Source organism: Phaenicophaeus curvirostris, chromosome 3 (genome assembly GCF_032191515.1).
Source record: "Phaenicophaeus curvirostris isolate KB17595 chromosome 3, BPBGC_Pcur_1.0, whole genome shotgun sequence".
NCBI classification, from domain to species: Eukaryota; Metazoa; Chordata; class Aves; order Cuculiformes; family Cuculidae; genus Phaenicophaeus; species Phaenicophaeus curvirostris.
The window spans coordinates 72,486,354-72,511,027 of NC_091394.1; the positions used below are offsets into that span (position 1 = coordinate 72,486,354).

The 24,674-nt window shown below is 39.5% G+C and overlaps 2 protein-coding genes across 2 annotated transcripts in view; both read left to right on the forward strand.

The window, feature by feature from the left end:
* LOC138719252 (Y+L amino acid transporter 2-like) overlaps window positions 1-24,674 on the forward strand; it is a 134,657-nt gene that overhangs the window by 85,950 nt on the left and 24,033 nt on the right. The window lies entirely within an intron of this gene.
* On the forward strand, window positions 3,870-23,537 carry RIPK2 (receptor interacting serine/threonine kinase 2). The gene is made up of 11 exons (XM_069854328.1): window positions 3,870-4,088; window positions 7,661-7,814; window positions 8,969-9,124; window positions 12,026-12,183; window positions 13,264-13,313; window positions 13,654-13,815; window positions 17,031-17,116; window positions 17,293-17,382; window positions 18,000-18,105; window positions 20,986-21,165; window positions 22,935-23,537. Exons 1-11 carry the CDS (start codon window positions 3,901-3,903, stop codon window positions 23,258-23,260), a joined length of 1,656 nt encoding a protein of 551 aa, XP_069710429.1. The 5' UTR covers window positions 3,870-3,900; the 3' UTR covers window positions 23,261-23,537.

Here is a 24,674-nt window from a genome sequence, read left to right on the forward strand (position 1 = left end):
TCCATACAACTTCCTGTGCTGTTGTGGAAACACAGTTAATATAGTGACTTTGAAAACCAACACAACTGGAATTGGTGTTTAATGTCCATGAAAATGAAAGCAATAAAATTCTCCTGGATGCAGGCGCAAGACTGCAACAAATTACTTCAGAAAACAATTAGTCTTTCTATTAGAAAAGACATGCATGTAGTGTGCATGTTTCTAAAATATATATAGCACTATAAAAGGGTCGTCCACATCTATACATTGGAGGTCTGCCTCTCAGGTAGCAATGATTCCACAGATACACACTTAACAGAACAAAAACAAAAAAAAAAGAACCTTTCTGTAGTTTGTGCCCTCTTCTTAATAATTATGTCAATACCTGTTTACAGACGAAATCTAAAAGCTCTTTCCATCCTATGCTGCTCACCAGAAAGAACATCAGAAAACAAGTATCACCTTAGTCAGGAAAATATGTTTAATTCTTTTTTTTATTTTGGTTCATCTTTTATACCGAGATACAAGGCATGAAAAGCATTTTATAAGTCCATATCATCATGTACTGAACACACAGTAGCTGCACTTTTGGATTTCGCAAGCTTAAACTAAGGTCATCAACATAGCTGTCACACTTTCAAAATCAGTTTCACCAAATACTTCTTAAATTCCGAAAAGAGAATTACATTCATTACCACAGTAGTCGAATAATGAGAAACACAAAAAAACCCAGAAAATCCTCATTGCTGTGGACCTTTGCTAATCTCATTATCAATATGGACCTTCAGAACATTCCCATGTAAAGGGAAAAGTCAGGCCAAAGTCTTCCTAAGAAGAATGAAAAAGTCAATGAAAGAACACTCAGCAGTTAAAAGTTCAAAGAAGAAACCAAGAGGCAGCTGTTTATCTCCTATATTGTCTAAATACTGTTTCCGTTATTTTTAAACTATATTTAATAAAAACTTTCACTTTATCAAAAGTCTGATCTACCTTAGGGAGCCCACATGAACAGGGATCATGTATACAATGACAGTGAAGGACTTTGAAATTTCTCTTGGACTATGAAGAGTACTTTTTTATTCTCATGTCCAATAAATAACAAGCAATGCAAGAGTCACAGATTGCTGTATCAGGTCATTTATCACCTGATATGGTGAGACAGAGGGCAAATGATAGATTACATCATCTGTTCCTTCAAATGTATCAGCAGCACTGCCAGAAACTATGGATTTAATTAGGCCCCCAAAAAGTTCAACTCATAACACATTAAAAGGTGATTATCAAATTCTGATTATCAAATTCTATCAAATGTTTTTATTAGTATACCATATATCTTCTCTATTGTCAACTGCACATTTTCAAATAAAGCTTAATGGCTCTGTGCTTTACTAAAGGCCTCTGCAAACACAAGCACAGCTGCTCTGTCATGGTCTGACAGCACACTGAAATGGCTTCATATTTTCGCTGCAGTCTATGCCACATAACTCCAAAAATGAAATATTAATCCAGCTGTGATGTCACTTACAGAGAATGCCTTTTAATATATCAAAAAAGGGGGGAAGTTCCACAAGCAGTAATTATTTACTCTGTTTTTTCCTTTGGAAGCCCCTCTTTTTCTTGGGAACTCCGAGTCACCAATTTACCTTTCTGGAACTTCAGTTTTGATGTGTCAACAAAGTAGACAGCTCACCACAGTGCCACAGCCAGAGAACTTGGATCAAATGAAGACTTCCTCTTCCATTTCCACCCTAACTGGCAATTTTGTCTTCAAACTCTGACAGAATTCCTAAAGATCTGTAGAAAGCAGCAACTAATTGTTCCTGCTACTCGTCCTGTATTCCTTTACTGTGATGAAAATGTTGACATTGCTTCCCCTCACCTAGCAGAAAATGACCCACTATTGCCTTAACTGTCCAAAACTCACTGACTTCAATGGAAATGGACAGTCCGTTTAGAAAACAGATAAGGCTCTAAGCCACAAAATCGCTGTACACTTTATAACAAAACAATTGTTAAATAAAGATTATAACACTCTTGGCACAGTTACAAACTTGTCATTTTTTAGAATCACAATAACTTCCTTGCTTTTTAAGTTAGTACACTTGAAATTATAAGTATACATGAAATCAACACAACACAAGGGAACAAGATGCACAATAACCTTTTGTACAGTGTCTTAAAACTTTTAGTATCATGGCATTCATGATCTCTTGATTGGAAATACTGTAAGCTTGTATTTACACAGTGGTTTTGTAGTATACGCTCACTGCAGATGCCCATTACGTATTGCTTTAGGAAATAAAATCTTTCTTATATATCAAAGATGAAATAGTATGACAAATAGTAGTACTGACATGGTAAATATAGAGAGGCATATGCATAAACAGAGAGCCAAACTCTGCACATTGCATCACAATCCCACTTCTGGGAAACCATGTAGTGTTTGTGAAGGACACAGGCTAAATGAGAACTGGAAACAGACTAAGTCAGCACTTGCTTTATACAGCTGCTTAGTACGTTAGTAATGCTGCAGCATTTGGAGGACGGAAATTATCCAAGATTTAAGAAAAATGGAAAAATGAGTACTAGGACCTAGACAAAACTGAAAAACAATTGCCATGCCTTAAAATGCAAGCTGTGAAATATTGCACAATATCATAGTCTGAAAACTTAGCTCCGTTCCCTCATTCTCTGGTTCCTATCCATTACCAGGAGAAAAGAGGAGAGGAGAAAAGCCACAGCTGTTTAACTCAAGATCCACAAACAATGGAAGGCGAGGGTTTTGCTCTATGCAACTCCATTTCATCCCGTGGATCTGTCACTCCTTGTGGAAAGTTACAGACTCCTAACTTTAAATTAAAGCATTTTGTTAGTCTACAAGAACTCAATGTGGCAAACAAGCCTCGCAAAACCTTTCTGCATAACCCTCACGTACAGCTACCACAAACACATCCGATCGCTCTGAGCAGAGGCAAGGCTGAACTTGCACTGTCGGAAAATTTCAAAATAACCTTTTGGAAATGCCGCTATCTTGAAGACTCTTCCTACGAGAGACACGGAGGAGACAAGCCAGTGCAAGAGCTCTCTTCTACCTTCACACACCCATTAAGGCACAAATCACAGCTCTGGAGAGCGGCGGGCAGCACTCCCGGGAGAACTCAGCCCTGGCATCCCGCATCATCTTTCGGGAACAGAAATAACACATCCCACGCCCTGCCTCCAGGACGGAGCGGGATGCTCTCTCCCTCTCCCCCGTCTCCAGGATGCAGCAGGATGCTCCCTCCTTCTCTCCAGGACGGAGCGGGATTCTCTCTCCCTCTCCCTCGTCTCCAGGATGGAGCGGGATGATCTCTCACTCTCTCCAGGACGGAGGGTGATGTACTCTCCCTCTCCCCTGTCTCCCGAACGTAGCGGGATGCTCCCTCCCGTCTCCAGGACAGAGGGGGATGCTCTCCTCCCCGTCTCCAGGAAGGAGCGGGATGCTCTCTCCCGTCTCCAGGACGGAGGGGGATGCTCTCTCCCTCCCCCTCGTCTCCAGGAAGGAGCGGGATGCTCTCTCCCTCTCTCCAGGAAGGAGCGGGATGCTCTCTCCCCCTCCTTCGTCTCCAGGACGGAGCGGGATGCTCCCTCCCCTCGGTACCCCGCCCCCAGGAGGGGCTGGGGGATGCCCTCGGGACCCCGAAGGAGAAGGTTCTGCCCCGGCTCGGCTTCCCCAGGACGCGCCGGGCCTAGCACGGCTCCGCCTTTCCCGACCCGGGAGCCCCGCGGGAGGCTGTTTTGCGCGGGGAAGGGAACTTCCCGCTCCGTGGGGCTGAAGGAGGAGCGGGCTGGAGAGGAGGCGGTGCCGGGAGGCGGGGAGAGGCGGGGAAGGAGGCTGAGAGCGGCGGCGCTCGGGGCTGCGGCGGACGGCGGAGCGCGAGGATGAGCGGAGGGGATGGTGGAAGCCGGGCGGGGACCATCAGCTACGCCCTCCCCTCCATCCCCTCCAGCAAACTCCCGGACTTGCGTTTCATCAGCCGTGGCGCTTACGGTACCGTGTCCGCCGCCCGCCACGCTGACTGGAGGGTCCCGGTGGCCCTTAAATGCCTGCAGGGACCGCTGCTAGACAGGTAACGGGGGGAGCGGGGGCACCGTCCAGATGGGACATTGCGGGGGGGAAAGGGGGGGTGATGGGGCGGTGCCACCGCCGTGTCCCCTCCTCCCCCGGGCCTCCCCAGGGCTGATGCGGCTGGAGCCGTGAGAAAACTCAAACCAGCCCCGGCGCTTCCCTCTCCCCGTCACCGGGGATGGGCGGTGTCGCTCTCGGCCCGAGGCACCCAGCAGGCTGCCTCTTTTGAAGGGTTTTGGTTTTTCCTAATGCAGTGCACGCCTTGGTTCTGCCTCAGTGTGGGATTCGCGCAGTTCACCTTCTTTCTGGGTCTGTTGCTTGCCAGCTGTTTTGCTGAAGTGTCCGTGGGCTATTAAATAAAATACAAATTATTGGTATACAACTATAAAATACAATGATTAGTACAGATTTGTTGTGTACAGCAAGAAACAGAGGGAATATAAGGAATATATTGTAGTATCTGCTAGAGGTTGCTTCTAGGTCCCAGAAAAAGCTGCTCCAAAACAAGGCTCAGTTGTTTTCTTTCGCTTTTGCCCCAGATCTCACAGTACTGAGAGAAGCTAATTTAAAATAATAGGCTTGTGAGCCCCCACATAAAACTGATATTTTCCATAAGCTCTTCAGCTTGTAGCAGTAGTGTTCTCTATTTTCCCGGGGCCCAATTGACAGCATGTTTCTTAAAACAGCATATATTATTTTTTCATCCGTCTCTGCCTCATTCACTCTCTGCAGTGCCAATTCCTTATCTTATCAATGTAAATCTGCTGCTTCATAAGCTGTCTGAAGCCAACCTGACTGTAAACCTGCTTCTTAGGTCTTATCTAGGTGTCTTTAATCTTTACTGCCTCAGGTTTCTTTGATCTAGTATTAGGCATTCAGACAGAATAGCTTCTCTCAAAATAGTAGAAGTTGTAGTCTTGTGACCCAATACACTAGAATATAAGATGTTATATCTGACCTCTTATTCACCAGGTATGTATACACAGGTTTTATCTCTGAAATCTTGCCAGAGCAAAATTGAATCTCAGTTATGTTTTCAAGCAGGAATATTGTGTTCTCTGACATGTTTATTTTTGGGTTTGTGGTTTTTTTAATTTAAATGTCTGCTTAAATCTCTTTGAATCAGAAATCCAGTGTTTATCCTCTGAACTTAGCTCGGCAAAACCAATAAATATTATTTTTAGCCTTGCAAGAATTTAGATTGGTGTGATATCTAACCTGTGAAATTTTGACAAAAAGCCAACTGAGGAAATAAAAACAACTCAGTCATTTAGCATATGCCATGCAAATATTGGAAAAGCTATCATGAAACATGAAAGCTGTAGGAAATCTGTTATGCCTGAGTCTCTGTAGCAAATGATTTGTTGGTTATATAGTACGCAACATAAAATGCCATTCTGTAAACGCTGTCAAGAAAAGGGAAGAGTTCTTGTTGCAGTTAACTCCTCAAACAGGAAGCTTGTGCTGCATATCTGTATCCCAGAACCTGGTGTGTGACCTGCCAAACAGCAAAGCCAGGAAGCTATTGTGGGTTGTACTAATTTAGGCATTACTCAATGCCGTTATGGAATGGAGCAGACAAAGGTGAAGTGACTTACAGATACAGGAATAGACCTTGGTATGTTGCAACTTGTTTCTGGGCTACTGCTGAATCCCATGTAGATGTGTCTCACAGTCTGGGAAAACCCCTAGTATTTTCAAATCTAATCTTTTCTGGAGAGCAGGAAGAAGGGAGGGGACTATGTCTTTTGCCCTGTGCTTTTCGTGAAGGCTGCTTTTTTAGTTTCATCATTTCCTAGAATTTGCCATAATAGAAGTTAGGATTTTTTTGGTAGCATAGATAAGAATCATAGAATCACCAGGTTGGAAAAGACCCACAGGATCATTGAGTCTAACCATTCCTATCAAACACTAAACCATGCCCCTCAGCATGTTGTTCACCCGTCCTTTAAGCACCTCCAGGGAAGGTGATTCAACCACCTCCCTGGGCAGCCTGTTCCAGTGCCCAATGACCCTTTCTGTGAAAAATTTTTTCCTAATGTCCAGCCTGAACCGCCCCTGGCGGAGCTTGTGGCCATTCCCTCTTGTCCTGTCCCCTGTCACTTGGGAGAAGAGGCCAGCACCCTCCTCTCTACAACCTCCTTTCAGGTAGTTGTAGAGAGCAATGAGGTCTCCCCTCAGCCTCCTCTTCTCCAGGCTAAACAACCCCAGCTCTCTTAGCCACTCCTCGTAAGACTTGTTCTCCAGCCTCTTCACCAGCTTCTTTGCTCTTCTCTGGACTCGCTCCAGAGCCTCAACATCCTTCTTGTGTTGAGGGGCCCACAACTGAACACAGTATTTAAGAAGTGGTCTCACCAGTGCCGAGTACAGAGGGAGAAAGGACCAACAATTGGCTTTAATTTCACATCCGTCTAAATTCTAAGTTTTCCTGTCTAAAGCAGCAGGCTTTAGTTTTCCAGGCTTCAGTTTTCCAGGCTTCCTCTTTTCCTCATATAGTCCAACAGCCTTTTCTTTGTGAGGGCTAGAGCTACGTCAGTGGGTGCAGACAGCCATGAACTCTTCTGTGTGTTCTCTGGGCTTGATGAACACAAGCTGACTCTCAGCCAGCAGCTATGTAGCCACATAAACATGGTGCTGTGCTGAGTGAATCTTGATTGGCGTAGCCCTAGCTTGTGTGCAGCCGTGCCCCAACACAGCTATGTCACTTCTGAATCAAACTGAGATATAAGGAATGCCAAAAAGTTTATAATTTTTAGAGATAGCAGTATACGCATTTTTAAATAAAGCTCAAGCTTCTCATGTGCGTAGGCTGCAAGGTCTGACTTGGTAAAGATGAATCCAGTTGGCATCTACTGTCATAAATGATGATAGGTTTGATATAAACAGAGCACATTCACACAGCCAGATTCTGGTGTCCAGGCATTGTGAGGCTGATCCCTTACCGCATCCTGTGCAACCAGGGATTTTTTTTTTTTTTCTGGAGGGTGGTTCAAAACATGGTCCCAGTTTGGCAGAGCAATTTATGTGAAAACTAAACATAACTGGTCCTTCTTTTCCATCAGAAACTGAAGGTGCATTCCTTTAATCCATACTGGTTTTTATGTACATTAGTGTTCACTAAATGCTTGGAGCATTGCAAGTACTAAAATCCCCACTCTGTAGGAGGTTAATATTGGGCCTCAGTGAAAACTCAGGGTTTGAAGATTAACAGTAATATAGGAGAAATGTAGCTGATTATTATGATTATGGTTACAAGGGATGGTGGAAGTCTTGAGTTCTGACTTATTTACTGGTAACACGGATGAAATGTGTGATCGAAATAGAGATTTGTGTGGTGCAACAAAGCTGGGGAAGCTATCTTCTATTTGCATTTGCAGATTCTAATTTGTCTTACGGTGTCTTGACATTAAACAGCACAGTAGGAAGCAAATGGTGGTACTGTGTATAGGTACATAATTTTTTAAAGAGAACATAGTGAACACAACATTTCCTAGTAGAAAGTTTCCTACTTTACTAGTTTCCTAGTATTGGTATGTTAATGTTTTTTTGTTTGTCTATTTTCTTTTCTTTAAGTGATAGAAACCACCTTCTAAAAGAAGCAGAGATATTACACAAAGCCAGGTTTAGATACATTCTACCAATTTTGGGAATTTGCAACGAATCTGAATTTCTGGGGATAGTAACAGAATACATGACAAATGGGTCATTAAACCAACTTTTACATGCGGTAAGTGTGCTTACAGTCTTTAAGTACAGTCCATGGTTGCTTCCCACAGATTGTGATTTCCATGCTTAAGGAAAGTATTATACTGAAGTGCATTATTAATAGTATTTCAAATTAAGACAGTCATTATCACAAGTAGTGGTTGGTGTCCATATAGACTTGTTGTATCCCAAAACCATAACCAAGCTCAGCAGACCATAGTTTTATTACACTTTTCCCTTTAATGTTTTGACCTGTAATGAACTTCATGTTGAATTATTATATACAATCACTTTAAAAATCTCTAGTATTCTCTAATTAGAAGCTGAAATACTTATGCTTACTTCAGCCTAGATTACAGAATTATTGCCAATGTAAATATCACGCAAACATGAGATTTTTTTTCTGAATTTGAGTATTTATAAAAAACCTGATTTTTTTTACTTCAGTCTGTAGAAGTTAGATATTGCTAATCTAAACAGGTATGGATAGTTCTACCAAATTTTATTCTTATGGGTAAGTTCTCCTGTGCTGAACTTCTAGCTGATTCCATTAGCTTGGTCTGAGCATCCAGAGTTACTGCTGTAAAACTACTGCAGTTATGTCTCAACAACACTGCAGTCTCGTCTGTACCTCCAGTCAGTACATATTTCATGCCATAGAGAGCTCAGCTGTATGGTTTTCGTAGAGGCATTACTGTCAATGTAACCTTTAAGTTTTTAGTTGAGTTTTACTGACCTTTTCTTGGTATATTAATACTTATAAAGGTAGTGTCTTGTGCTTAGTTTTACCCCAACGTCTGCTGAAGATACGATTCTTGCCTTCCTTTGTGTTGTGCTTCTAATCTGTGGGTTGCAATTTTCGTAGAGGAGTTCATCTGTAAACCATATTTCTATTTGAATAAGTAATACAGTAAATGCCCTACGTCGTGTATACCAGTCACGAGCGTAAATGCTAGGGAGTGGAAACTTAACTGCATAGTTAACATTTATTTATTTGTTTTAACATGTAACCAGTCTTAATGTTTAGTTACAATTTTTAAGGAGTTTATGTAATGTATGTTTCAAAAAATGACCGTGTGACCCAAGTCACTTTCTTCTTCTTATAAAAGTCTTTGTGTTGTGCCATTAGATCAGAACAAAAGATTATATTCTGGTTTTCTGGTTTTGTCTTGGCAGAAAGATGCATATCCTGACATTGCCTGGTGCCTGAGATTCCGCATTCTTTATGAAATTGCTTTGGGAGTAAACTATTTGCACAACATGAATCCTCCATTGCTGCACCATGACTTGAAAACTCAGAATATTTTGCTGGATGATGAGTTTCATGTCAAGGTAGAGTTATCTAATACCTGTCTTCTTCAGCATCCAGAATGAGTGAGTGTTTTAATTATTATAGAGGAGGAAGAGTGAGGATGTGGCCATAAAGAGGGCATGTAATCGTAAGGCAGACATTTTCTTCTTTTTTGCAGACAAAACTTTTGAGTTTTTCTTTTGAAAACACTACTTTGCTCATGTGTGGGTTTGATCCATCTGAAAAGACCAGAAAGCCAGAATTCAGGCTGTTTCTGCTATAGCAATAGCTAATACTCAATAGCATGGATGCTCTTACATGGCAATCTTCCAAGGGTAGCTATGTCTGGCCCTTTCTGGGTAGAAAAAGAGGAAGTGTTCCTGTTTGGGATGCTCAGATGAGTTAGTTCTGGAGGACAGTAGGTCCAATTCAAATGTTAATACCCCATTTGATATTTATCATGTAATATGCACATATATGTTCTGTTAGTGTAGTATAAGAACACATAAAATATAACTGAAATATGAATATGTTGGGAGATAGCTTTTGTGAAACTCCTTAGAACAAGCAAACACATATATAGAAGCAACATTATTTTAAAACTTTAATTCTGCCTTTTAAAATATCACTGCCATGATGTGCAAGAAAGGCTAGGAGTAATTTTGACAAAAACCTTAGGTGCTTCCATAATTGCAGGAGTTGGGTTTTTTTTGCAAAGGATCCTCTGTTTTTAAAATTGATAGAATATACTATTCAAATAAATAAATAAATGAGAAATGAGATATTTTTCACTTAATTTATACTTGACTGGTGAATGCTTCAGTTGTTATGAGATGAATCTTTTTGAGTTCTTTGAGCAAAGATCCAGTGCTGATTTGGTTGGCTGAAGGTCAACGTATCCTGGGCTGCAGCAAAAGAAGCATGGCCAGCAGGTCGAGTGAGGTGATTCTGCCCCCCTACTTCATGCTTATGAGACCCCACCTGGAGTTCTGTGTCCAGTTATGGAATCCCCAATGTAAGAAGGATATGGAGCTGTTGGAACGGGTCCAGAGGAGGGCTACAAAGATGATTCGAGGGCTGGAGCACCTCTGCTAGGAGGACAGGCTGAGAGAGTTGGGGTTGTTCAGCCTGGAGAAGGGCCCAGGGAGATCTTGTGGTGACCTTCCAGTACCTGAAAGGGGCTACAAGAAAGCTGGGGAGAGGCATTTTACAAGGGCAGGTAGTGACAGGACAAGAGGGAATGGCTGTAAATTGGAAGGGGGAAGATTTAGACTAGGCATTAGGAAGAAATTCTTCACGATGAGGGTGGTAAGACACTGGCACAGGTTGCCAGGGAAGCTGGGGCTACCCTATCCCTGGAGGTGTTCGAGGCCAGATTGGATGTGGCCTTGGGCATCCTGATCTAGTGGGATGTCCCCGCCCATGGCAGGGGGTTTGGAACTAGATGATCTTTAAGGTCCCTTCCAATCCAAATCATTCTATGATTTCTGTTTTCTCCATTGCAAAGACATTTTTCTTGGCAGCAAGGTGCCTTACACAGCTCACACCCTCAGCACGTCAAACCTCCTCCCACTCAGTTGTGCTTGTATTGCTCTTGATCTTCCTGATAAACCTGATTGGGGAACTGGTCCAAGGAATTTATTTATCCACTCTTTATTTTTAATCCGTGACAGTGTTGGTGCCATCTGGTGCTCTGTCTGACCACATCTAAACAGTTCCTTTGCTGGAGCAATACAAGGGAAGAGGTTAACTCTAGCATACCTGCCTTATTTCCAGCACAGAATCCCTGTGTGCCTGTCCTTAGTGGTTTTAAGTGTTTATTTTTGAGTGAAGCAAGATTCTCTAACTTAGGACAGCTGGCAGGAAATGCAAGGAAGGTCATTGTGTATGCCAAATAGAAGAATTATTGCATATGTATAGAAGTGACATCAATGTGATTCACAGAGTGCTGCCCCACATCTACTGAATGAGCAAGATAATGTGACCAGTTACAGTGAGGAAAGCTTGATGACAGTGAGTTGTAGGGGGGAAAAAAAAAAAAAAGTTTATTTTTCTCAGTGGATTTTGACTGTATGCTGTCCAGAAAGGTGATTTCTGTTATTTTAATTGCCACAGTGCTTGCACAGGCATCTTTGTTGAAAATGTTTTTTCTTTTATGCATATGCAGGACAAGCGCAGAGCTCACAGCTGGCTACTTATCGTTCTCCCTTGTATGCCAGACACCCTGCAGCTCAGCCAGCAAGTTTATTCTGCTTGCTGTTTGTCTCCCTATCCGTAACCTAATCTGACATCTTGCTGCCTGGCTTATAGATGTCTGGGAATGTAAACTGAAGTCAATTCTTCATGTCAGTATGCTGTAAACTGTGTAGAAAGGGACAAGGCCCCAGAGTGCACAGTAAACAAGATACTCAGCAACATTTTGTAGTACAGAATTTCAATTTTATTGATTCAAGATTAATATTTCATAGTTTTGGGGGAAAGGTGGAGTGCCCTAAAATTCTTCTGTTAGAGCAACTGTCTTGGTATATCAGCACACTTAAGTTATATAGAGCTATTATGATTTACACTAAATTCATTCTCTCTTCACAGCCAGGGAGCTAGAAGTACTCAGTGACATTTTGTTTGCTTTTTTAAGCAAAGAAAGTGATTTTCTTCATACAGGACAGACTCCCAGAGCAGATTCTCCAGCTATAGAGTACATGAGTCCTTCCTTAAAAGAAGAGGATAGGGCAGTGCTATAGGGATAGCGTGAGTTGCGACTTGGCAATGCTTTCTGATCTGGAGTTGATGTTTCCTGTTGTTAGGACAACCACATGATTTTTGTGTGTCAGGTTAAGGACTTCAAGTGACCTGTTCTTTCAGACATATTTCAGGAATTTCTAACAATGTTCAGCAGATAAATCCAGTTTTTCTTCTTGGAACAACTGATTTGTCCTTTCCAGATTGCAGATTTTGGCATGTCAAAATGGCGAGTCATATCTATGTCACAATCACGGAGTGAAACCTCTTTGCCAGAAGGAGGGACGATTATCTACATGCCACCTGAAGATTACAATCCCAGTCAGAAAACCCGTGCAAGTGTAAAACACGATATCTACAGGTAACTCGCATTGTTCTCAAGTGGACTTTGTCATCTGAATTCATATTTGATTTTCTGAACTTGGACTTCAACATATTTTTCAGCAGTGTTATTGTTTTCAGTAGTGTTGGTTGCAAAATGAATCGGGGGGAAATAGAATTGAGTAGTAGTGGATCTGATCACCAGTTTCTTTAGGAAACACTGTGGCAAGTATAATGCTCCAGAAATTAAGCTAGACTACAGAAATAGACAGACGAGACTGGTTTCTGTATATGAGTGCACACATAAAGACAACGTAGGGAGGGAAAAAAGTGCTCATAACATTATCTCAATGCACACACCCTTGTAATTTGTGCAGGTCAATTAACATTATTTGCAGAATTTACTCAGGGGAAAGAAGAAAAGATACTTTTGGAAAGGGGTTAGGAAAAAAACAGGGTAATAGAGTTGGAAGAAGTATTTAGAGATACTTCCTTAAGGAGTAACTTGCTTTATGGAAGTTCAGGTAATTTTGCATCAGTCTGTTCTGAGTACTAGAAGTAATAGATGAGGAAGTAGGAGAGTGGTGACAACCCATATAACAAAATAGCAGTCGCTCTTAGGATAATAAGAGTTACATTTAGCTAATCCGAAAAGGTTTGGAGAGCTCAAAGACTGCTTGAACATTTGTGGAGGGAATTGTCATGTGTAAATAGATACTGAGGTGGCATGTCACTGTGTCAAAGTTCATCTTTGTGTTGCACTCTACCGCCTTTACCTTCAGGTGTCTCTACACTGTAATTTGTGTACTGAGGTTTAAACTACTTGTATGTGATCCACAACGTATTAATAAAGCAGAACCAACACAGATTTGGAATAGAAGCTTATACACCGTGTAGCTTTTCTGTTCTTAAAATTATTAACCAGTTCTAGTTGAAGTCACTGGTTAAAATTCCTGCTAGCTTTTTTATATTCGGGTCATCATTGTAGTTACCTATAGTCAGTCCTTCGTGTGCTATACATGATCATTTTAGTGAGATTTTTTTAATAAAATGTAAAGCTGAGCACATTATGTTATTAAGTGTTGATAATCTAAAATAACATCTTTTATACTTTAAACAGTTTTGCAATTATTATGTGGGAAGTGATGTCAAGGAAACAGCCATTTGAAGGTAAGACCATGTCTTCTTCTAGTTTGTTTTTCCAACATTATTAAAAGGCTAAACCTGAGACCTGGGTACCTGGGGGCTTAATTTTAGGTGTTAGGTTTTAATGATTCAACTTGTAAAATTGTTGAACACTTCGAGTGACTTTTCTAGTTAGACTCTTTCTGTATTTTTTTAAATTACAATGTTTTTTGATAAATTAAAAATACATTTTTTTATAAAATAAGAATTTAACCTTATTTTGGTGAACTGTAAACACTATGTCTGCAAACTAAATAATTCCTCCTATAGTAAGCTATTTGTATTGCATATATTTCTAATGAATGCATGATGTCTTTTTTGACAGAAGTTATAAACCCCTTGCAGATAATGTATAGTGTGTCCCAAGGACAGCGACTAGACTTAAGTGAAGAAAGTTTATCAGTGGACATTCCTCATCGAGCACTCATCATAAGATTGATAGAAAGCGGATGGGCACAAAACCCAGATGAAAGACCATCATTCTTAAGTGAGTTTACCTTCCATAATGAGAAGAGATTTTTAAATTGCCAGATTTCTGTTGATCATGGCACTTACAGAGCAAAGTTATAGTTGAAAAAAAGAAATGGTAAAGATGTCAGAAGATACTTGTCTCTAGTCTTACTCTGTATGATAAGGCGCTTCTCTGCTGCTAGCATGTCTGTAAACAAATTTTTATGAATGGAACTACAAGTGTACCATAAAACCAAGATGTTAGTTGGAGTCTTTTTTATTTGCCATCTCTAATCTACCTTTAAAAAAGCAGCGTGGTTTGTTTTAACTGTTTGCACTTTGATTTTCTGTTTATTGCTGAAGAGATTTATTTTTCTTCTTAAGAAGGAGGGAAGTATATAATGAGTACTGTGGGATTTATGAGCAAGCTGTCAAACATACCAACAAGCCATTGAACGTCATATAATCTGTAGTGACTTCACCGCATGTTTTCACTTCACTGAGACTTTTCTTTGACTGTTCCACCTCCCAGATCAAACAACAACTGTTTGAACCCATGTGCTTACTTTCTCTTCTCATCTTTCCTATGTTCAGCTTTTTGTCCATGAGATCAATTATAGATACTTTCAGCCTTTTTTATGGTGTATTGCAGAATTAAGAGAGTAAGACTGAAGTGCAAGCTTGTAAAGACTAGAATGGCATAATGTGAACTGGAAAAGTTTGGGTTTGATTTTTGTAGACCCGCATTTGTTGCGCTTAACTGACGTACCTAGTGTCCAAATGTATCCGCTGTAACAATTTGTCCTTAATACGCTTAATTTTTGTGTGACTTTTGGCTCTTGTATGGCCATTCTGTAAAGGTAATTTCATCAAAATTGACAGAAAGTGATTAACTGTTTTCAGCTGTGAAATTTACTCCTGCCAGTGCTGTGGTGGTCACATAAGTCACTGTGGCGAAGCTAACAGTGGTTCCTGCAGCTGCCTCACTGTATTTGTTTAATTTGCATGTCCTTTAAAAACTTCCTCCGTACTCCTTTAGAAAACATGATCCTATTTCAATAGGGAAAGCTGAATAATCGCCTTGGAGAGATGAAAATGATAAGAGAGATACTGAAATAAGAAATACTGAAATGAAGTAAGATACTGAAATGAAATAAGAGAGATACTGAAAGTATTCGAATGCGGAACAGTACAAAGAGCTCTGGCTTAAACCTTTCTGTATTTTAAGTTTCTCTGTGGTTAGGTTGAAGATGCAATGACTCAAGTCCTGAAATACCAGGCTTTCTTATTTGGATCTTGTTGGGTTTGTTTCTAGGGTTTGTTTGGTTTGGTGGGTTTTTTTAATGTTACCAGTAGAGAGATACACAATCTCAATCTTTAAACTGTAGCTTTGGTGAACAGAAGTTTGTTTATTATTTTGAAAGCTTTTATAGGCATACTTCCTTTGAGCTGGAAAGTGCTAGAAAATTGCTCTTCAAATAGCTTAGAGAGAAATGTCCGTAACTTGGGGGTTTTTGCATCACTTTGGCAGAGGGTAAAATGGGGAAAAATCCAAACACAAACAGCATCTTCATACTTAGTTTACAGTCCAAAATGAATTACATTACTTTTTTTGAGGCATTCTTGGTTTTGCATTCAGAACATTTTGAATGTCAGGTTATTTTGGCCTGAGTCTGTAAGTTTGTAAGTTGTGGAATTCTTTTTTTCAAGCAAGGAAATAGATACATTTATAGTACTTTTTTAAATCAAAAGGCATAGACATATCATGATATTTCCTTATGGGTTTGGGGTTTTTTTCTGTGTCAGTTAACCAAAACAAAATAGCAATCGAATTCTATGATCTCGTTGAAGGGATAATTACCTGGGATACATACTAAAGTGTGAGCTAACTTGAGTTCTGTCATTACTGTCATTTTTGTACTAAGATGTTCTTTGAAGAAAACATGCACTGTTTTTGCCTTTACTTTACTTACTTTACTACTTTACTATCATAAAAAGAAAAAGGAAGTTGAAAAAGTGTTGCAACATTAAGAGAAGTAAAGTTCACTGCTCGGGAAATTTTGCAATTACCATAGTGTGGGATGGGGGGAAACCAAAACATGCAAATCTCCTTTTTGTCAAATAAATTTAAATAGAAAAGCTTGGCTAACCTGTCTGCTCCCCTTAGAAAGAAGGGATAAAGACTACTTATCATCACATGTCTGCATGTATCTGGATATATGCTTAGAATTTAATTATAAACAACAAAAATTAACAGTGATAGTATTTCAGTGTGGGCAAATGGAGTGCCAAACCTGTAAAACTCTGTTTTAGCTGATATAAGAAAGTAAGAATCCCAGTACTGAATGTATGCCTTGAAGATGCTAGCGAGAAAAGTGAATATGGGAGAATTGTGGTAAGGTTACAGTAAAAAATAAAAATAGGTTAGTAAGGATGCAATGTGATGGATTGATAGTATGGCCAATGGGTTTTGCCAAATCAGTGGAGTTGAAAGAAGTGCAGTAAAATTGTAATATGCCATCATCCTTTCCTGAGGTTTTGTTGTACTTAAGTACAGTTTCAATGATGCATTTTTGTAATACAGTCATTTAAAAAAATGAAATACTTAGTTTTGTAAACCTCTCAGCATGGAAAAGCAAGTGAGCATAGTACAGGTTGTCACTTGCTTATCGGATTGTCATGTGCCTCCCTATGTGAGCGTACTGCCTTTGGTGGGCATGAGGACACTATCATTTGGATTCACTGGATGTGATAAGTCTGTGCCTGGACTATCACCATCTTCTCTGTCTCTGCCTCTCAGCATCTATTCTGGATATTGCTGTGGTGTGGGCTTGTTTGTTTCTTTTTCTCATGTAAATCTTTACACCTCTGCTGGAGTGGGAAGGCAGCAACCTACTCTGAGGTCTTGTGCTATTCGGTCCCATTTAGCAAACCAGTCTTGTTGGGTCTACCTTGAAATATAGCAAACCCACCAATCTATCTGTTCCAGGAATGCAAGAATTAGTCTTGCTCAGTCCTGGATCTTATTTGCTACAGAGTGCTGAGGTGGCTGGATTAGGACAGAGTTTGGTTTGGTGATATGAAACTGTCATGTTTGTAACACATGACAGTAAGAAACTTCTGTTTAGCAGCATAAGTAGTTTGATAGCATTAGTATACAAATTACTTTCATAAAAAAAAGACAGCTTTAGCAAAATTAAAACTTGATTTTCACATTTAATTCTTCAGCAATGTATTCTTTTCTTTGTTTAGAATGCTTAATAGATCTTGAGCCAGTCCTGCGAATATTTGAAGAAATAGATATGCTCGAAGCAGTAATTCTGTTAAAGAGATCAAAGGTAAGAGGCATTTGTTACAGTCATGAGTTGGTCAAATAAGTTGGTAACTTTTGCTTGCTAAAAGAAGTGTAATCTCCTTTGTCATTTATCCGATCTTGAATCTGGCTGAAGCCAGTGTTGTACAGAGCTGTTGTCTTACAGTAGAAATTTAATACAGGTAAATATGTCTCTTCCAGTCACTGTATGAATCACGATGTATTTACAAGAGTGAAAAGAAAGCAGATGTGGAACAGATATCCCTAAATATACCCCTGAATTCCCAAGAGGTAAATACTTCACATATTGCATTTGGTGTGTTGGCATCATTAAAGGTCTTGAGAGCTCTAAGGGAGAGTTAATTTAGTAAGGGGGAATTGTTCTGCACTTTACTTTCCTGTGTGGTCAGGAAAGTTGTAAAATGTGTTAGTTAAGCCAGGGTGTAACTTATGCAGAGCCGTACAGATCAAGGTAATAAAGGGTGGGTAAACAGAAGTAAGAACGGCATGTTTGGTATATCCTCTAAGCATGGGAAAGACAGGTTCTACAGGAGGAATGCAGCATACCATATCTGCAACTTTTAAGAGATTGTCTTCTGCTCTCTTACGCCTCTATGGAGCTTGCTTGTATAGGGCCATACAAATTTGCTTTTACGTTTTAATTCTTAATGCTGCTTGTTTTGATTCTTACTAATAGTTAAATTTCTATACAAAATTGCTGTCAGCTTTGGAAAAACAAAAGTATTAGGATTACATAGGTTTCTCCCATTTTACTGTATTATGATTGTGCTGTTTATTGAGCATTTAGATAGTAAGGAAAAGACAGTGATGGGAAAGTAATCTGTAAATCATTGCAACTTTGTCTTTATATAATGTGTGCTTTCACTATACAACTGGAATCATTTCAGGAAACATGTTCTGCCTCCATACAATGTGATGCACTTCCCCTTCGGAGCATCTCTTCAGATATATCAAGATTCAAGTCTGTTCCCAAGTGTAATATCCTCTCATCAGGTAGAGATACTCATGACTTCATGTAAATTTAAGTTGCTATCACAGCTTTACACTCCCACTGTAAAATTGCATTTGCATAGTAGAACAGTTGGATCTCCATTTATGTCAGAAAAGAGTTGTTTTTCGTAAACCTAGTACTCTGTGTGAAGAAAACGGAGTATTTTAGCTCTGATTTTCTGTTCATGTCACTTGAAAAATTCCCACAGTTCACAGGTTCAGTTTTATTAGTCAGAGTCATGAGTACAGAGATAGCATTTACTTGTCCCTTCAGACTATTGTCAGTGTAGTTAATCACTTGTGAACTACTTCTAAAGATAAAAAGACACAACATTTTGAAGGACTCTTAAACCTGTGTAAACTGCAAGTTTCTAATACAGCCCAACGTCTCGATCAATAAATAAGATGATTTTAATAAATAGGTTGCCTTGCAAAAGTATCCGCACAGACCCTTTGTAGCTGTTACCTTTTCTGAACAAAAGTTGGCAAAATTCTCAGGCAAAACTCAATTTTGAGGTTTTGCTGACATACAAAGCCAGAAAAATGTGACACATGAGATAGCAATACATTGTGAAACTAAAACTGTACTCGAGTTTCTTCTCTTGAAAGAGTGCAAACGTGTGTTTCATAGAATCATAGAATCACTAGGTTGGAAAAGATCTTTGAAATCAAGCCCAACCATACCTGTCCAATACTAAATCATATCCGTAAGTACTTCATCTACCCGCCTTTTGAACACCTGCACTGATGGTGACTCAACTACCTCCCTGAACAGCCTATTCCAGTGGTTGATAACCCTTTCGGTGAAGAAATTTTTCCTAAGGTCCAATCTAAACCTCACCTGGCACAGTTTGAGGCCATTTCTTCTGATCCTATCACCTATCACTCAGGCAAAGGGACCAACACCAACCTCTCTACAAGCTCCTTTCAGGTAGCTGTAGGCAATGATAAGGTCTCCCCTCAGCCTTCTCTTCTCCAGGCTAAACAACCCCAGTTCCCTGGTTCTGCTGGCCACACTATTTCTGATACAAGCCAAGATGCTATTGGCTTTCTTGGCCACCTGGACACACTGCTGGCTCATCTTCAGTCAGCTGTCAACCAAAAGATTCAAATATTTCAAAAGAAGGAAGCATCCTTTTGCTTTGCAGGGACCAGTGGTGTGAAAGCAGATAAGACAATTGACTTCACTGCTACTAAAGTAGGGGCTGGTAAAGTAGGGCATCAAAAAGTGCTCCTGTTTGAACACATCCACAATTCTGGGCTTCTACTTGGCGTACTAGAAAGACAGAAATACAGCAGGAATTCCAGGGAGAATAAAGGGTTTTCTGCCTGAAATAAGAACTTTAATATATCTTAGAATTATATTTTTCCTTTCTCACAAGATCCTTTATTACAGAATAATCTATCTAGGGTCTTTTTTTTTCCTCATCTCAATTCCTAATCAGCTCCAGCTTGAAGCAGAAATTCTAGATCTCATGTTTTGTGGTGCCGAATTTCCACTTCTGTTACTCCAGGTCAACTAGGTTCTTTCTCAGTAACCTAGGACAACCCATTCTTTCATAATAACATCTACAAATTCCATTAGCATCTTTCTGGTTTTTATGCTGTGGTCACTGGTCAAATTCATTGTCCCATACTAGTACAATCCCTGTAGTTTTGTCTCTAATGCTGTTAAAGATCTGTCTGTGTGTAGAGATCGATAATAATCCATCCTAGCAGACCTGTTTAAAATCCTTCTCTAAAATGATCTTTCACTCACACCAGTTGTCTCCTAATCCTTTCTCATTCATGCAGAAGATAACATCTGCTGCTTCACAGTCTATAGCTCTGACCAATTTACTTTCTCTCTCTAATGAAGTGAAATGCGTGTTACTTTGAGTTATAGTCCACCATTTTTTAAATAATGAGAGTGACATTTCTTTCACATTTTCCAATTCCTGCCCCGTGTACGTATAGCTATATTTTTCCCCAGGTCAACACTCAGATCTAGGAATACACTTGCAAATACGCCCATTGGAAGGGTATCTATAAATCCTGAGCTGTCCAGGAAGCTACCTGTTCTTATTTTGTCTTTAGATGCTCATCTTAGTTCTTATATCTGCATGTCTGGTTCTCAGTTAACGTCTCTGAAGCTCTTTATCAAGTGACACTGTGAATGTAATGAAAACTGTATATAAAATTAGGCACATGCACATTAATTGGTTTCTTATCAGCTATTTATCATCTTTTTTTGAGTCATTCCTACTGCTGCTTTCATATCCATCTTCTTTTTCTGCCATAAAAAAAATAAAAATAGAAGCTATTAAGCTTACCACCAGATTAAAAAAAAACCTTTTCTCTTTCCTTGCAAACATTTACATGAAATGTTATTGAAGCCAGATGCTGTTTTGATGGACTAACAAAAGCTTCCATTGGCTACCCACTGAATGCTACCATTGTTCTTCATGTTCTTGCCTCCACCTGTATCTTTCTTTCAGTCTTTCCACATTGGTTATGCTGCCTAACTTTATCAAAATAAATTTGTTGGCTTTCACACTGACTCCTAACTACCTCTCCAAATACTTGAAGGAGTTATTTTGTGCTTCTAGTCCCTACAAAAATTTTCAGTCAAACAGATCTTCTTTAAAGTTCACATCTACCAGATTTATTCTCTCAATGTTCCTTTAAAATAAAACAAGGCTCCAAAACCCATGGTCAAGCCTTCGTAAAATGTAAGGGATACAAGTGTACTCAAAACCTAAGTGTAAGGAGTACTGAGTTGTATTTGAATTGAATTTAGATTATAATGACTTATGTAGAATTACTCTAAAATGACTTTGATGACTGTATTTTATTTGAACATTAGAAGTATAACACTTTTTTTCTTCTTTCTTTTTTTTAAAGATGGAAATTCTGGGGGTGTAGACTCGCTGAGCAGTCTGAGCGTGGATGAAAATATCTCTTTATCTCAGAGTGCCAAACTTCTTGTGCACCCATACAGTTATTTTCCCTCATCTGACAAGAGTGTTTCAGATGCCTCAAATTCTGCATCACATGTGCTGCGGTCATCACCAACTCCTTCAGGTACAGCAAACACTGATTTAATTTCAACACCCACAATAAATGTCCTAATGTCAAATGTATGTGTGTATGAAATGGAAACTGGAATTGTTGTTCAGCTGTAAAATGAAAGCAAAGTTTTCTACAAATTGAGAATGCAAGTAATTTTATCCTTGTAGGCTTAAATTACAAAGTAAGTGAAAGAAATGTAAAATGTGACCTAGAACATGTACCTGTGTCTCCTAGTGTTTTCTTTCCTTTTAAGCAAACTTAATTCCTGCTGTCTTTGGTCTTCTTTATCCTATTCCGTTTGCTTGTATTATTTCTGCTCTTTCTTACTTCTGTAGCAGTACTGCAATTCAGCAGAACAGGAATAAAAGTTAACTCAGGCTTAATTGATCTGTTACTTTTTCCCACTTTTTTGGCTTGTCAGTCTTCCTCGTAGCAATGGCAGAGCAAAGAGAAGCAGCAACTGTGTCAGCATCTCACCTTTAGTGTCCTCTGCTAGTTGAGAGCCCACTACAAGATACTCCTATGCATCAAATAACTGTTAAAACTGTGCTTCCGAAAAATAATAAAAAGAAACTTTAATACATGATAAATTATTCAGAGGGATGTTTTTTATAGGCCACACAGTAACATGCAACTTTATAGAGATTTGCTGCATTATCCCTTTTCTGACTGATATTGAGCCTGGATGCTGATCGACAGCAGGCTCAATATGTGCCAGCAGCGTGTGTGGCAGCCAAAAGGGCAATCTGCATGCCAAACTGCATGAAACACTGCATAACACAGCAGTTCTAGGCTCCACAATTTAAGAAGGATATGAAGGTCCTTGAATGTGTCCAGGAGAGGAAAACAAGGCTGGTGAAAGGTCTGGAAGGAATGTACTCTGGGGAGCAGCTAAGGACTTTGGGATCATGTAGTTAGCCGAAAAGGAGGCTGAGGACTGACCTTATTGCTCTCTAGAGTGTCCTGGGAAAATGGAGAGGGACGTGCTGATCATCTTCCTGGTATCCAGTCACAAGATGTGTGAGAATGGTTCAAAGCTGTGCCAGTGGAGGTTTAGAATGAGCCTTAGGAATCATTCGTTTACTGAGAGGGTGGTCAAACACTGGAACAAGCTTCCTAGAGAGATGGTTGATGCTCCAAGCCTGTCAGTGTTTGGAAAATGCCCTTAATAACACGTTTTAACTTTTGATCAGCCCTGAAGCAGCCAGGCAGTTGGACTAGATGATCATTGTAGGTCCCTTCTGACTGAAATAGTCTTGTCTCTCCTTTCTTCCTCTCTTCTCTCCTCTTCTTGCAAACTGGCACCTGTTCACTGTGCAAATCCTCAGCTTGAGGAGAACATATAGGAAACTACAGGATGTTTTCAGTAAACTTCAATAAAAATCCCGCAGGAAAGTGCAATTACACCTCTCTCTTTTAGTGCCAGGTCGGGTTGAATACTAAAACAGTTTGCCCAGAGAGAAAAATACTCAACCTGACTTATCTTTGAAGTTGCCCTAGCTTTGAGCAGACTGTTAGAGCAAATGACCAACCTCTCTGAAGATTCCTTGCAGCCCAAATTATTCTGCAATTCAGATAAAATAAATACTCTAACCACCAGATTTGTCAAACTGACACATTTTAAATACGGAATGCAATAGTGAAATGTTAAAAGCAAGTTTAGTAGTATTTCTGAACAAAAACAAGTTTTAAAAAGCTCTTTTGCATTTTTTCTTTGTTCTGTGGCATTATTTATTGACAGAGAGTTAAAATACTAATTTTCTTTATCCTTCCCATCTCAGATTTTGTTTTGGAAACCATGCAACAGAATGTAGCTCATCAGTGGATCCAAAGCAAAAGAGAAGAAATTATTGATCAGATGACTGAAGCATGTTTGAACCAGTCACTGGATGCTCTTCTGTCAAGATTCTTACTCATGAAAGAAGACTATGAACTTATAAGCACAAAACCTACAAGGACATCAAAAGTCAGACAACTTCTTGACACTTCAGATAGCCAAGGAGAAGAATTTGCCAGAATTATAATACAAAAGTTGAAAGATAACAAACAACTTGGACTTCAACCTTATCCAGATGTTGTATCTAATTCTGTCAGACTGCATCTTTAAATTTATTTTTTCTATATATGAAGCCATGTGAATATTTCTTATTACACAATTTGTTTCTATAGAGTAATTTTATTTATGTACTGCCTTGTCTTTATTGGGCCTTTATAAAGTCTCAGAAATGACAGAGTTCATCTAGACTGCATTTGGTGAGTTAAAAATTAATCAGTTGGAGTGTCATCATAAAGCCAAACACTTGACACTTTATTGACTCATTTCATACAAGTCTTTTGTTTATACCTGACAAAGAAAAAACATTAAATGTTGCATGTTTTACGTATTTTCTGTGTATCCATATGCTTTCCTTCCACCTCACAGGACTGAGACAACCCGTCTGTACTTGGAGTATTGGTTTATCTCCATCTGGTCTTTCTCACCACATGTGCAGGGGAATCTAGGTGCTCTATTTTGGGGCTTTCATACTGTGTTCATAATAAATTTTCTTTCAGCCATACTGATTACTCCTCCCAAGATACCTGATGAGAGCAGTAGGTGGGAGGAAGTTTACACTGCATTTTTACAGGATTTTTTAATTATGTTTTGGTTTTCCCTTTTTGTTGCCAGGACAAGCATGTCAGACCACTGCATAACCAAAGAGGAGCCTGAGGGAGACATTGTGCTGATCATCTTTGTCATGCTAAGAACTGATATAGTAGAAAGGATGTAGCTATAGCCTTTTGCATAATTAGGTTACACTCACTTAAATTCCTCATGAAATCATAGCTAGAGGAGATCCACGTACAGCTTATAGAAGGGAACCTTCAGTTAATTCCTCTTTTATGTTTCCTTAGTTAATGCCTCCCTTACTTTTGTCATCTCCCATAAATAGTTCTCATCTCATGTTGCTGGATCAAACCTCTAATTCAATTTTATTTTTTGTATTTACATTATTAGCAGTAGTTTGGGTCTGTGCAAAGATCAAGTATGCACTGCCTTGCCAAACTGGAAGTGATGTGCATGGGTCTCTGCTGTTACACCCTGCCTTAGAGTTCTCTGGACAACATTGCTGCTGTCCTTTTTTGTTTGAAGGATGGTCCTAAGAGGTTGAGGCACATATTGAGCCACCTGAGTGTAAAAGGTACGTGGTGTGGTTTTTCTAGCTCATTTCAGAAAGCCTTAGTAATTTTACTGAGGTGGTTTCAAACCCAGTAAAGAAAGTACTGTTCTTAATTTATCAGAAAACAGTAGGAACAAATGATTTTCACAGAGGCTGATAAATAATTACAAATTCTAACACTATCTAAAATCTGGGAAAATCCAAAGTTCTGTTACAAGAAAGCTGAAGCCTACCTACGTTGTCATAAAAGAAAGGAGCAGATAAATGAGAAATCCTAAGTGATGGCTGAAACAAATGAAGATGTGAGACGTGCTCTATTTCAATGATTCAAGCTTCAGTGTGGACATTTCTAGTTGCCAA